The sequence below is a fragment of the Diadema setosum genome, chromosome 17, assembly GCF_964275005.1.
Source record: "Diadema setosum chromosome 17, eeDiaSeto1, whole genome shotgun sequence".
Lineage (NCBI taxonomy): Eukaryota > Metazoa > Echinodermata > Echinoidea > Diadematoida > Diadematidae > Diadema > Diadema setosum.
Window position 1 is genome coordinate 35,219,204 of NC_092701.1, and position 15,943 is coordinate 35,235,146.

Sequence of the window (15,943 nt, forward strand, 5' to 3'; positions counted from 1 at the left end):
AACTGCTCAGATTGCTAACATGAGTTGATAAGAGAAGTACATGTTGAGAGAATAACTCTAGAAGGTGATGTGTCCAGTAGTCCAGTATTGTCCTAATTTTAATTTTTTAATCTAAATAAACTCAAACCTGTCTTGGCGACCACCTGTCTATAGCGGCCATCTGCCATATACAACCATGAAAACGATTCCCTCCAAGAAAAATAGCAAGTTAAATAACCTGTCTATAGTGACCACCTGTCTATAACGGCCACTTTTTTGTCTCCCTTGGGTGGCTGCTATAGACAGGTTTGACTGTATCATTATTTTATGAAGTGTATGTGAAACTGAAATTTGTGTTTAATGTGATGGTACTTCTACCTGTTGTACCTTTAATCTGTGTGAAAGATCCAGACTTTGTTTCCTGAAGCAAATGATAATATAGAGAGGAATTGCACTTTAAAGTCAATTAATATTAAGCAGTGATATTTTTCTCTTCATATGCATGAATGCAGTATCGTGGTTCTCAGCTATTAATAATAATTAACCATCTGATCAAATCCTAGTGAGTACGAATTGTCTGCTGCAGTTTTCATAAAACAGGTGATATGAAATATACTTATTTTGGGGTTCTCGATTGTATTTCCTGCAGCTTGCCTTTGGTTCCAGCTCACCGGCCTTGTCCAATCGGAAGCGCTTCCAGACTTTCTTCAGGACACACCCCTCGGCAACGCTGCAAAACCCCACCCGCCTCAAGCTGGCCCGGTTGTTTGGCTGGAAGAGAATATCCGTCATACAGGAAAGTCAGGAGGTGTTCACATCAGTGAGTATCTTCACCGTACTGTCCCCAAAGTCAGGTTATCCAAGTTAGGATAATCTGTGAACTCTACTTCCACATTTCCAGCTTTTCTTCACCCTTTCAAGAGCAAATCCATGTGCAGATACATATGAGTACATCACTTATGATTATAATGTGAATACAAAAAACAACAAAATGAATAAATATCTGATCCTGAAGGAGAAGAAAAATCATTTAATGGGCCATGTACAAGTCTTGTAAATTTTAAAAGCAGGAAATCTTGGAAGCGAGTCTTGTGAAATTGGCACAAGTGACAAGATTAGAATTTCACATTACTGTAAAACAGAAATTTTTTTTCATGCATGAAACCTTCACAAATATCGGAAGAATTAATTCAACATTCATGAAAATAAAATGCATGTGAAAGTGTGTGTCTACACAATGCACTGAATACCTTTGGCTATACACGAAAGTTTCATGCCGCAAACAAAGGCTGTCGGCCCCAATTCACGAAGGTTTCATGCCATGAATGTTTCTAGTTTAACAGTAACCTCTCTTGACTCTCCTTCTCAGACTATTGAGGATCTAGAGAGACGAGTGAAGAACTACGACATGGAGATCGTCAGCCGGCAGAGTTTTCTCACTGTGCCCGACAGCGCCGTCGGGAACCTGAAGAGACAGGACGCTCGTATCATCATTGGGGTGTTCTACGTCGGCATGGCACGGCGAGTCTTTTGCGAGGTGAGCTTCAAAAAAGGCTTTCGTGACTACTGCACATGTCTTGAGTGAACCCCATTCATATTCACCAGCTATCCACAAAATAAGCAGAGATTTGGCATCAATTTTTAATATGTGCTACCAGAAGTGAGGGGTATGAGTGGCTGGGACCCAGATAATGCAGTATTTGCTTCCTCCTTTTTGCAGCATTTTTTTTTTGGATCTAATCCTAGGAAAAATAATGCAATATTGTGGGTGGCAAATGTTATTCACTGCATCCACAAAAAAAAAGCCACAAATGTTGCAGCTTTGAACTAAAGCACATCATACTTTGAGCTGTGGGGCCAAAGTTCAAAATGCATTTTGCAACATTTTCTAAGCACTGAATACCACTATATTTGTGGGCGCTGTTCATATACATCGTGACTCATTACTGTATTATTACAGCAGTGATATGGTGTTTTTGACATATATGAACTAGGATTTTGGCAGTACATGAGAAAGTCTACTTAATGATGTGAATCAGCAGTTATGTGGGTTTTGGCGTATGTGAACAGGGCTTCTGAAACATAACATGGTGACACGGTGGGAACAGCTTGCTAAACTTTTTAGGACCCCTGAGCCATCAAATATAATATATAGGTGTAATAAAATCATGTTTACAATCACGCATCCCTGCCCCTCCTAATGAGACAATCCATGAAATCTGAAGAAGCCGTAAACTCCAACTGTTGCATCGGTGGAGTAGAGAAGCATAAAGTCAATCACAAATAATCTGGTACACCTCATCAGAATGGAATGCATTTGAACTTGAATGAATTGACATAATGAGTCTTGGAATGTTTTGCAGTTAAGTCCACATCACCAAGACAGATGCTGACTTTGTTCTTGGGAATTGCTATGGGAATATTATGCTATTGACTAATTCCAGTTTCTGTAACAGTTAGGAACATGGACTGCACAAACAGGACTGGCTCAGAATTCCTTCGAGATGAACAATTAAAGAATTTTATTCATTTTCGATCTAAGATATGTGTTGCTATTTCAGCTGTAGCATAGTACGGAGAATATGCATTGGTTAGATGTTGCATTGTCATTGTAAAGTTAGTCTATTTCAACAGGTCCAAAAGTGTTTTGAAGTGGAATAGACTGACTTTACAATGACATCAACCATACAAAGAAACATAGTCCTTATGACTGAATGACTAGAAATTGCTCTCCTTATTAGCATGCTCTAATTGATAAGATGGGAACAGAGTGGAAGAACCACGTAAAGCCATCAAGTGGCTTAGTAGGAAAGTTTCCATTATAGAGGAATAAAACTTTGAATATTTTGACTTGCAGTGATTAACTCATATTTTTTTCTATTTCTATACACAATTTCACCTACCCTTTTGCTAGAAACAAAAGTAGTTTTTTTGGGGTTTTTTGTCAGTGTTGTTTATAAAAACCTCTGTGGACTCTCAGCGTCTTGAAGATGAGAGCACCTTGCTCTCAGCGGTCCGTGGAATTTTGTCTCAACATCAGTGGAATTTGAGCGCAGAAAGTAAAGTGCAGCAACCCACACCACAGGAATGGACAGTATGAAGCTGATGTCTGCTCATACACCACAAAACTTGTGCTTTGGCCAGAGAAAGGGGGCATCTTCATTCAGGCAAACACATTTGTTATGTCTATTGACTCGTGGTCGCATCAGCACTTGTTGCCGAGGGATGACAACCGTAACACAGAATTGGGCTCAGCACTTTTTTCTCTCTCTCTTCGTAATTTTCTTTTTTTTTTTCGCATGATGTTTCTTTTTCTTTGGCCACAATGTCTTGAGAACCAAATTGATTCGGAGGGAAGGGGTGAGCGGAAGAGGGACTTTGGAGTGTTTTTGTGACAAGAGGAGATCTGGCGTTCAACTCCACTGCATACCTTAGCCAGGCATGATGTCAGTTATGGGCATAAGTAGGTTCTCCAGGTAGCCTTTGCTATACCTGCCCATTATGACTAGTTGAAGTGCGAGGTAATATACTTCTTCCTTATTAGGTGTGCTTTTTTCTTCATCAAAAAAAAAAAGTAAAAAAAAACCACATTTTTTAAACAAACATGTTTTTGTAAAGAAAAATATTTCCTGAAATTTGTTGCATTTGTACGTATCATTTCGCAATCTGTTAACCCCAAATATTATAAGTTCTCACTTTCAGAAAGTGATTTTATTGTGAATAGATATGTATGTGCATAACATATGACATTGGTATTCCTGGATTGGTCTATGGTCCAGCAGATAGTGTAGATTTAATACTTGCCTTCCATTTGTAGCATGAATTGTAATGCTTCAAATATTAAAGTCATAGATGTTGAAGATAAGAAAACTTCCTACTAAGATGATTTTGCAGAAAAATGTGACCCTTGATATTTGTTCAAAGTAATAAAAGATTGATATATTACCTTCTTCCTATCCAAATTTGTAAGTCGTAAGAATATTTTGAAGATCACAACTACATAATTTTTATGATGCATACCACTCATTCAGCCCTGTATAAAGAATGCCATATTTCCCCAGACAAATGACTGAGCCTAAGTTTAAAATCCATTTCTCCCTCTCAAAGTCATTTTTGGTGAAAGTGATTTATCATTTCTCTAGATTCTTTCTTTTTTGTGTGAAAGTGGCCCAGATATATCATTTGCATGCTTAAGAGTTCAGGAAATGAAATATAACAAAATGCATAATGTGATACTTGACTACTTAATCAGGTTTTTGGGGAAGTGGGCCACATTTGTTCACTTCAAAATATGTCTGTAAAAACTAAGCTGTAGTGTGACTTCCAAGGCATCTTTATACTAAAATCCCTTTAAGCTATTTTTGAAACTAATATAATAATCCGTATCGTAGTCTCTGGGGCAAATAAAGGCACCACATATCCAGACAGGATTAACCCTATTGCAAGTTAGAGTATGTTTATAATATGTTTAGTAAAAGGACATGCATTACCATTACCAAGTATCCGTGAGCAGAATGCGAGCCATGGTTGAAGGGGGCACGAATTCAATGAAAAGTGACAAGGACTACGTGAAATTAATTTACCTCATTGAGAAATGACAGTACCATAGAAGAACATGAAATTAGGACAGCCCACTCTGGAAGAAAAACACTGCAGTGTAAAAGTAGGCAAAAGAAAAGGAACATATGTGTGCTTGAAAAGTCATGCAGAACAAATGAACTGTGTCTACTGCAGAACAGGCCCACAGAAATTTAGTTGAGAGTCGTGTTTGTAATGTGCATGCTAATGTTTCCCTTTGCTTGTTACAGCCTTTATGTGACTTTAAAAGTCTGTTATTACCATCAGGGAGTTGCTCATCTAACTCTATCTATATTTCATTTTGAGATGCTGGTCGAGAGAGGGATTAGAATCCTCTTGTCAAAAACTCTTGAGTGTCTCATCATAATCTTTTAACAATCATTGCAGATCATTAGTAGTTCATTGCTCTGCATGTGCACCCGTTTGTGAAAAATAGTGCTTAACAAGACTGAATAATACATTCAGTGTATAGGTCATTCTTTATGGCATTTATGTGAATTTTTCATCAACTCAAAAAGCATAATAAAAATTGAATTAATTAAAAAATGTGATGCTGCTCCACAAAATCAAAAAAAAGTCACCACACATGGATTTTCAGTCAAAGTCATATTCTAAAAGAGCAGATTTTAACCCGATGAGGACAGGCTGATTGTGCTACAACACACATTTCGCACAGACACTTGCCCGAGTATACTCGGGACTCACCCTCAATGGGTTCAGCTTTAAAATGATGTATAACTCAATTCAAATGGACTGTCTTAAACCTATCTAAATGTTGGAAAGAAAACACACACTCTGGAAAAGAGTGTACTGAGAAAAGGGGCTCTGAAGTTTAGGTTCAATTCAAGCGCTTTATCTTATCAAGCCTTGCACTGTACAATGAATGGGACAAAAACAGGATTTAAGACTGTGTAGCAACAACAATGAAAGGATTATAAGATTAAACTGTTTAGTGTATTTTATTAACACATGCTATTCATGACTAATGCCAACTTTCCAAGCAGTAGAATCATCTTTTCAAATGTTATTTGAGTTTAAAGGAAGAGTGCATAATGTTTATTTTTAAGAAATGAAAAAAACACACATATTCCCTCTTTTCTACAAAAAAAGAACTGTTCTAGAAAAACTGTTAAAAGCTCAAAGTCCAATTCATTTTATGATCCCAACTTTAGTATAGTGTAGAAGAATAATTGCTCTTTCAGAAAATATAAGAAACTCAATATTGACCAGGTTGACCTGTTTCACCAGTTTTGAGTCCTCGTTTATCAGGGCTTGCAACTTTGCGTTGGTTTTTGTGGTGCACAGTCACATATGATGGATTCATGAAGGAAATCACTTGCAGCGCTCCTTATGAGTAATGACAACTGAAAATGCAATTGAAAACTGGTGTGGGAGGGAACATATTGAATGTTTATTCAGACTTGTTGAAGTGCCATTCAGGGAAGTTACAACTCACCAGATAAAGTTAGGGGACTCTAACCTTCTCACGGGGTCAGTTGAACCCTGAGGTCAAAACATTCTGTGTCCTCTCAAGAGCAAGAGCCATCATCTGTAATGTTATACCTGGCCCCCATTTTATCAAAAGATATAATGGATTATAAATTTCCTTAACACACTGGCTGCCATAGACTTATGATAGAAATCAACTTTATAACCAATTTTAACTCTTCATAAAACAGGGCCCTGGTATGTTTTACTCAAAGTACTCAAGTAACATTTACTTTCAACATTACCTTCTTTTTTGTAACTGTTTTGCCACAATCAAAGCTGTGACAGTGCAGTTTGGGTGCATCCTGATCACAGTGCAATTCCATTGTGCTGAGGTGACACTAATCACATTTCCATAAGCATCAAAACAGAATAAAGTATAAAAATATATGTGATTGTATGAGACTGATTTATTCTGGTGACTTCTCTGTAGATATTCTTCTATAATTTGGTACTGTTGTGTATTGGTATACACATTAAAGTGTTTTCCCATGTGTGAACAGCCCAGTATATTTTACCTATGGTAGAACCTAACATTTGAATGCCAATCATGAGATCGTGCTCATGTCATTGCCAGTCACCATTTAATCAAACGCATGCAATTTTTGTCAAGTCATTTAAAATATACAGCGACTGAAATACTTTCATTGATATAAAGTTACATGGTTTAAGATTCTCTAAACATATAATGTGAAACATTTTTGGCGATGTCACTTTAGAAGAGCATAATCACTAAAGTTCAGCTTTTAGGCTTTAGATAGTTATGAAGCATGACTTCTGAGGAAGGTGTCCTTTGCGAGGGTATGGGCAATTTGAGCCCTTTTGTTTGAATGCTTTACAGGTTTGTTCACAATTACATTTTTTGGCAACATCATCTGTCACATTCTTCATAGCTTAGGTCACAGGACAACCTGTGTGAAAACTTTCCCCAATGTGCACCTCATCAGACTGATGATGAGAGTAGCCTTGTACACATCTCCTTCACATATAATGCATGCTGGGGGCATAATCTATATTGTAGGAAGTGCAAGGCACTTGAGTCCTATCTTTCTCTCTCCCTCTGTCTCTGTCTTTCCTCTCTTTATCTTTCTTCCACCCTTTCTATCCTATCATGCTATCCATCTATCTGTCTATCCTCCTTTCCCCTATCTCTTTGTACTCTTTGTTTTCTTTCTCCTTCTCTACCAGTCTTTGTCATTTTTCTCTCTTTATTCTCTTTGTTTCTATCTTTCTGTTCCCTCTTTATACTCTCTTAGTATATCTTCATCTCTATTTTCTTTGAATGTATCTTCATGTACCATCTCTATTTCTCGCTCTCTCTACTACTGTAAACGCAGAAAATTTTGCATTAATTTTCTTGTATTTCTCACTACTTTTGGCTAGCGCAAATTCTATATCCCACGAAAATATCTTCTCAAAATTTCTCTTCACTTTCTGAATGGGATGAAAATTTTGCACTGCCAATTCATATTCCATTCTCTTTCATCACTGTAGTTCTCTCCGTCTCTCCTCATACCTTTTATCTCACTCTCTTATCTCTTTTCCTCTTTTTTTCCCCTCTGTCATGCGCCCCACCCTACTGCCTATATGTGATGGTCAGTCATACTTTGCTTTGGTTGTTGTTGTTGGTTCATAATGGTATACATACAGAGCATTTTATTCTAATGAGCTTATTTCCTCTCATTAGTGTGCTGGAATCGATGAAATCTGAATCAAGGGCGTGTTGACCTAGATGGCAAGTCCTCGTCGCTTGTTGAAGTATCATGGGCTAAAGGGGGACAAGGGAGGGGTAACTGGTGGAGGCTAGAGTTGGGAGGAGAAGGGGGATGGGGGGGGGGGGAGGGACTACAGCACAATGATTAAAGGAAGAGAAGTCAGGGGTATAAGGTGGAGATTTTGGACCACTGTATTGGATTAGCTTTGACACACGAAGACAATAAGGTTTGTTCATTAGTAAGATGCATAAGTAACAGAGGAAGAGAACTCCATGGATGTAATAGAAGGACAACAAGGAAGCAATATACTGGAGGAAGAGAGAAAGGTGAACAAAAAAAAAGAATAGATCGTGAGAGAGAGATTCAACAGAGGTGAATATCTAAACAAGCAAAACTCTTGTTGCAAACCTCTTTATCAGCTACCTCAGGAGGAACATACAAAATGCTGAAATTGGTAAGAGAAACAGTAATGAATGAAATATGAAAGAACTGGTAGCATCGCACAATGATATGTTTTCCTTGGTGGGACAAACAGACAATAGAGCTTGGAATTTACTAGAAATAAAAGGAAAGCAGGTGGGGGATTAGCAGGAGGAGAAAATATGGAGGCAGGACCAGGAAGAGAAAAGGAGGATGAGGATGATTGTGGGCGAGTGCCGAGATTGGCCGCGAGAAGATGGGTGTATTGCGACAGCTGATAATCAGAATCAATTTGTCAAGTATGGCTACTGAGGAGAATATACAGCAAAAAAGGTGTTGGCATCCAGTAGCAAGGTGTACCTCGGAGAAGGACAGCTCCCTTCTTTTACCGTCCATGACCTTGTAAGCGAGTCTTCTCATTAACTTGTGAGACATATACCAGCATGTGATCTCCTTTTTTTTTTCATCCCCATCAAATTGCCCAGCAATTTGAAGACCAACAGTTTGATGATGTGGTCCCAGCCGTGTCCAGGCTCGGCTTACAAACACGAGTAGCGACACCCGTCGCCGACTTTGGTCGGAGTTGCCAAATGCAGGGCGAAAACCAATTTGGCCGGTTCTCCACCATTTCCCCTCCAACCCACCTTCTCTCATCCACAACGTTTGGCTCGATATTTGCGCAATCAATTAAGTGAGACGCATAGTTGAGTCTTGGGGATACAGGCACAGTGATATTGATGCTTGCAAAGTGCCTGCATACAACTGTGGGCTGTTTAACTTTGGCAACACTTTGCTGAGCAAGCAGTCAGTGAATGTCAAGGCATTTTATTTTTTGTTTTTCCTTCTTTTTTTTAAAAACTAAACTTTCCAATTCTCTGGAAGATTGACTTCCACAGCATAGACTTGTCATGATATATAAAGATCTTTCATAATGGAATTAGTGCAGGTATTTGCCTGGGTAGAATATTGACTTTCATACTTTTACTTTTGTATCATTTCATATGACAGGATAAATTGTGTTTGGAGTGGTTTGTATACCAATTACAGATCCCCATGGATATATATGAATGTCTATTGATGTTAAGCAGCAATAAGTAATACTGTAAATGCTGTTATTTTTGCGTACAGATATTTTCGCGAATGAAGAGGTCACAGACATTTTCGCGAGATGTTGTTTTCGCGAATTGACACGGAGGCCTACATAAGCGCACTACTATCTTAGCGTATGGCGACATTTTCACGTGTTGTTAAATTCGCGGTCCAACTGTGATTCGCAAAATTCGCGAAAATTAAACCCTCGCGAAAATAACAGTGTATGCAGTAATAAAGCAGACGATTGGGTAGGGGCCATAAGGCTTGCTATTTTTAAAAAAATCATCTTTATTTAATGAATTTATAATTTGCTGCAAGAAACACTGGCACAGTAATCAGATCAACTTTGATGCAAGTCATTTGTAATATAATGGGTGTTGATTGTGGGTTGTTAAAGAGGATAAACATTCCTCCTATCTAGGGTAAACATGCTGAAATTATTCATTCATTCATTTCTTTTCATTTTATTTCATTTCCAACAAGACAAAACATTTAGGCTTACATGCACATGATACAATATCAATACAATGTAGTAACGAAGAAAAACACTGTGAAATTAACAATACTTCACATCACTTTCTGATGACAACGAATTAAAATCAAAGTTGCAGGAAATGGAGGAGATGTGCTGAAAAGCCAAGCTTGTATTGTGCAGTCTCCGCGTGGTCAGTATAGCTACTTCCTGAACAGAAATTATAACACTAAGGAAGTATTATGCATTTAAATTTGACATACAGATACACAATCTGATATGGTGAGAATGGGAAGAGAAAAGTAAAAACTGAATTGGGCTTAGCTCTGAATTGGAAAGACAATAATTTGCATATGCTGGCGTATAGGCATCACCCCGACTTAACTGCTTTATTTTTGTTAGAAATAGTGCGGCCTTATCGCCGGTGAATACGGTATTACAGCATATTTCAGTTGTAATTTTTTGTAAGATAAATTAAACAGTCTCAGCAAAAACTTGCCTTTGCAAGATTTTGCTTTGCAGGAAGTTGACCTTACCTTTTTACAAGTATATTTAGTAAATGTTTGCTGTTATGCTTCACATTGATTCAACACTATGTTTAATGTGAAACTTTTCATGTCAGAGGTTTTCACCAAATGAATAGATGTTGATCTTCAGCCCCAAATAAAAAGCCTGTTCCAGTGTTGTGTGCAAGGCACATACATATACATATGCAGCCGTAGACACACACCATTGCAGAGGACTATCACGGGGCTCAACACACGTAGCGAACATCAATACTTTGGTCGACCTTACTGATGGAAAGTATATTTGTCTAATGCAAGCCCCTGTATCCACCTCGCATTGTGATATCTCATATTGTGCATGATTTGTGACAGGCGCGATAAGCCTTCTCCGATGAAAGCAATTCCATCAATTTTAAACCTCACACGAGAAGTCATCTTCTTTGGATTGACTTTTAATGGGAAATTCCATCCCGTTATTGTGCTGCTTCATATGACCAAAAGAAAAAGAAAGAAAGAAAGAAGTAAATCAGAGAAAATTTGTGAAAAATTGGACACACAAAAAAGTTATGAATAAGTATTGGTAAAGTTAAGAGAGTGAAACAAATTTATAACTCTTTGTGATCCAGGGGTGGAGCATCTTCCATTTGTTATGTGTACAAAATGTCCATTTTTCTCAAGTATTTGGACAGAGACAGCACTTAGCAACTAAGGAGGATACGCACAAACATCTCACTCTCATTACATAACATGAACAGGTCAAAAAAGTGTTTTTCTTGTGAGAAAAAAAAATTATGAATTTTTGTGTACAAATTACATAGAAAGCTGTTCAACACCTACATCACATGGAGTTACCACTTTGTTTTACTCTCAAAATTTAAACAGTTCATAACTTTTTGTGTGTATGATTTTTCTCCCCAAATAAATACTGATCTACTTCCCTGATTTTGTTGTTGTTGCTGTTTTTGTACAAAGCAACATGATATGTAAATTCCTCTTAATGGGACTGAATACATTGGGCTTCCAAAAGAGAGTGTGTGTGGGCATATTGCAATTGCTCTTTGAAAAGTTTTGGGGTTACAATTTGACAAAAGGCAAGAAAATCTTGTAAGTTTTTTTTTTTCAATTATGCATTCGACACTGTGATTTTACTGTTCCTTGAAAGAGTAGAGGCATAAATTACAATTTGTTTAGGTTTTGTTACGTGTCTTGGTGTCCCCGTAGAGTTGACTTATGCAATAGAACTACAAAATTACAGAATTACAAAAATTGTCAAGGTTATTTTCAAGGTTCAAGGTTGTTTCTTCTTTCAAGGTTGTTTCTTCCTCTTGACTTTAGTCTATCATGGAGAGAAGACATCAACTCTTGTAAATTTGCTACTACCCCCTCACAACTTTTAATTCATGTTTATTCAAGAGTATATCTCTCCTCTGTCACCCAACAGCGCTTCTCCGGTGAAATCAATCTCTACTCTCTGATGTCATGCCTTTTAACACATACTTTTGCTCTGTTCTTCATAGAGGTGTATTAATCAGTAGTTTTTATTCACTCAGGCTTACTAAAATTTCTACCTCAGCCATGAATACATTGCACTTGAACATCATATGTGGTGCTTCATCAAATCACCCATATAAAGTGGAGATCATAAATGGAAAAAAAAATACATGTAAAGCCGACTTTGGCAATAAAACCCTTACTCTAAGAAACCTTTACTATTGCATAGGTTAGCTCTACGGGGACTTTCTACAAAAATAAAAAATAAAACTCTTACAATCTTCTAGTATTTAAAGGGTGTGTACAGTTCTGGTCGAGGTGAGGATTTAGCTTTTAACGTTTTGCGAAATATTCAGAAACCACTCTATGAGATGTCAAAGAGCATGCAATTCTAAGGGGTTTCAAAAGTTTATTTGATGAAAATCGATTTTGAAATGGCTGAGGTATCCAAAAACAAGGTGAAACAAAGAGATCCTAATAAAAGGTGTGGCCTGTCGCCTTTTATCATTATCACTTTTTTTGATATCTTAGCCATTTGAAAACCAATTTTCGTCAAATAAACGTTGAATCCTTCATAGAATTACATGCTCTTTCATATTTCATAAGAGGTTTCTCATTATCTCACTTAGGAATGTTCAAAACATGAATCCCAACTCAACCAGTACTGTACAGTCCCTTTAATGTTTAAAAGAAAATATTTCTCATTTTATGAAGTTGGGCAAATTATATATCAATTTATAGATTAGCATCTGACAAATTCATATCTGTCAAAAACCACAGAATTATTTTCCCAACGTGTTATGGCTGTTGTGATGACACATCACATATTGGCAACTCTTTATAAGGCAATTTAAAGATACGGCATAATACGCTCAAGCTCCATATCTTCATTTCTGCCCTGGTGTTCAACCAATGGCAGGGTGTTCAATCTAAGTCGAACTTTATTTCAGAATGTAGATGAGTTACATGTAAGCCTTTTTTTTTTTTGCTCTTAGTAGATGCAGTAATAACCATCCTCATGAATCTCCTTTAATGATGAGAGATCCAAATGGCTAAGTGATGAAATGCCACCATCAAGTTCAAATGAAGTTACTCCGTGGCTAGTGAAGTTTTCTGAGTGTGGTTAAGAAGACTTGTGGGTGAGGGTAGCAGTTTGTTGTTGTTGTAAAGTTTGTCTTCTTGCTCATGACCGCCCCCCCCCCCCGGACTTTCTTTCTTCAATTCTGACACTCAAGGTCCAGCGAAGCGTGTACACGAACTGACAATTAAATGCCTGCAAGTGTGTCTGGTTTGAGACGAAGGGGTGATAAAATAAAGAAGGAGAATTGTTCTATAGTCAGACTGGTACTTCCGCTACCTGCTACTTCACATAGTGCACAGACCGCTGAATTCCTCTTGCAGACTCTCTTACTTCTATTGGTCCTCCACATATCCCCACATCCTACCTCCATGCACATATGAATACATACATACATACATACAGACATACGGATATACATACATACACACATATGTGCAGACATACACTCCCATACTTAGATATACACCCTACATCCTCATATGTCAGCACAAGATCATGAGAGTTTTTAGCAGTTAATGCCTTCTGAATCCATTTGGCTAATTAAGAAATGGGATCTATACCGTAAAAAAGAAAAGAATAAAAAAGATGGTTCCAACAGCAAGAAGCTTCTACTCAAAGCATGCATTTCTTCATTCATTCATTCATTCATTCATTCATTTATTTATCCTTCCATTCAGTTATCCATCTATCCATCTATCCATTTATTCATTAATTCATTCATTCACTCTTTTTCATATTTCCATGTGAAATGCCATTGAAGTATATTACAGGCTTAATCACTCTCTTCATGTCGCCCTAAGGGGAGTAATAGATATGACAGATCCTCTATATAAACAAACTTGTTTCAAAGCAGGTACTATTACAACAGTGATAAAATGGCACAAAGAATAGATCTAGACATGTACTGTAAAGTGGATATTTTTGCGCGACTAATTTTTCGTGCTCGGCCGAGTTATAAGAGTTTCCCGTGTTTTTAATTACGCAGAATCCAGACATCACCTACTGGAACACATGGCAAGCAAAAATATTTGAGTGCTTTTATTTTCGTGCTAGTTTCTGGTTGGGCAAAATGCGTGAAAGTTTCAGCACTGCAAAAATTTCCACTTTTACAGTATATGAAAAAAACAATTAATCAACAATGAATATGGAAAGACACACAAAAAAATGAGATGAATTGTGTCAAAACTACGTGTTCCATGAATACTGCATTGCAGTCACCATGTAAATGTGATTACTCCATTTCATCATAACAGTGCTCTTTGAAGCATTTTAATTCCCACATGGAAAGCAAGGAATTCCTCTGAATGTATTGCCCCCATTTATTAGATGGAGGAGGGGCTTTCCCCCATTAACCTTTAAAGAGCTTTGGCATTCAGTGTTGATCCTTTTTAAACAAAGCTATTAGATCCAAATATCTCCTGTCAGTTGGGAGTGCTAAATATATACGGCAATCAAGGCAAAATGTGTCTCAAGGGATGAGAAAAGAATTGACATTTTGGGATGCCTGTCTCTCATTCTCTTTCTTTCTCTCTCTCTCTCTCTCTCTCTCTCTCTCTCTCTCTCTGTCTCTCTCTGTCTAGCCACAGTATGACTGGCAAAAGCTCAAGAAGTTTAAGAGCTGTAAGATCTCAAAGTTTTACCAGTGTGACCACAAACTTCCCACAAAACTTCCCACTCAAACTAGGGATATTTCCCCCACCCAACCAAAATGAACTCTATAGCTACTGAAACTTTGCAAAGTTTGTCACATGACCAGTCTACCACCTGTTTGTGGGTAGTGCCTCCAAAGTACACTGCCATTGTGGTGAACAGGTGTTCATTGTTACATCACAATCACAAGCCATCAGACTGTGTACTCCTTCTTTCTTGCGCACGCACACTATTGATCCAAAGATCGAGAAGTTTGGCTGGCAGTGTGAACAGACAACCAAAGATCGCGAAGAATTCACAATCTTTTGCCAGTGTGACCACAGCTTCTCTCTCATCTGCAATTGTCTCGTGACTTGTGTTGATGTGTTGGATGTGTTCATCAAATAATACCACTAGAAACCTTGACTCCTGGTCAGGTTTCCTCACCTTTCTTTTCATTGTCAAGCCATGATCAAATGTGGTGCTTGCATATTGTAATTTCACATTGATGTGTCAATCAAGTTGCCATAGAAGTGAAGAAAGGTGTGAATGTTAACCCAATACCAGCTAAAATTCACTCTGCAAAATCCTACATTTTTTTTTGATATAGACAGTAGGGACATTCACACTTGTGGCAAAATACCGCAGTATTTGAAATATTTATTTTGAATATTTTGTAATTTGAATGCAAATACCTCCCCAAATACCCTACTGTTTAGGGTGGGTGGTAATTCAGAGTTAGTGGGCAAATTATGCATGCGGCATTTGAGTGTGAATCCTGGCATGAAATACCACCTTTCAGACAGCAGTCTATACCCCTTGTGATCTGACATACTTCCTTGTGCTCTCAATGTGCAGTGCTTACCTCAGAGAAGTGCACTTTCTTGCAAAAAAAAAGTGAAAAAAAAATACCATGGTAGTTTGTCAATGAGAGTGGTAATAACCGAAATAACCACAGTATCTAATACTGTGGTATTTCACTAATGAGAAAAGTGTGAGTGCACCTACCACCTTTAAAGGCATTATACACCATTTACAGATGAAACAAAAACCCAGCTTTAGTGCTTCAAAATGGTTCTAAAATGTGAGGTCAGGATAGAAACAACCAACGGAAAAATGTTAATCAGTATAATCAGTGTTAAGTATTGTTTAGATATACAATATGTGAACAATAGTTATGATAAGATTGTTTCTAGAATATACCGTCTACAGTTATGGTTTATTGAGGAAAAATATTGATATCTCCTTATGTTTTAGGCTTCATTGCCAAATTTTTATATGGTATGATGTTTTGTGATACAACTGACCTACAGATAGGCATCAAATGGGATAACTCAAACATTTTTCAAATCACTGTTCCCAGTGGTAAACAGTACCTTTAAAACAAGCCCATATTCCACGGCCAAGTAGCCTATCATAATGTATAGAAATATCATGAACACTTAACCCGTTGAGGATGAGTCTCGAGTATACTCGGGCAGGTGTCTATGAG

The 15,943-nt window shown here is 37.6% G+C and overlaps 1 protein-coding gene across 1 annotated transcript in view; it reads left to right on the forward strand.

Moving 5' to 3' along the window:
* The window catches only part of LOC140240649 (gamma-aminobutyric acid type B receptor subunit 1-like), a 137,531-nt gene that overhangs the window by 41,465 nt on the left and 80,123 nt on the right, over window positions 1-15,943 (forward strand). The window contains exons 3-4 of the mRNA XM_072320402.1: window positions 629-799; window positions 1,349-1,516. Of these exons, the coding sequence (XP_072176503.1) occupies window positions 629-799; window positions 1,349-1,516 (339 nt within the window). The remainder of the gene's footprint in view (window positions 1-628; window positions 800-1,348; window positions 1,517-15,943) is intronic.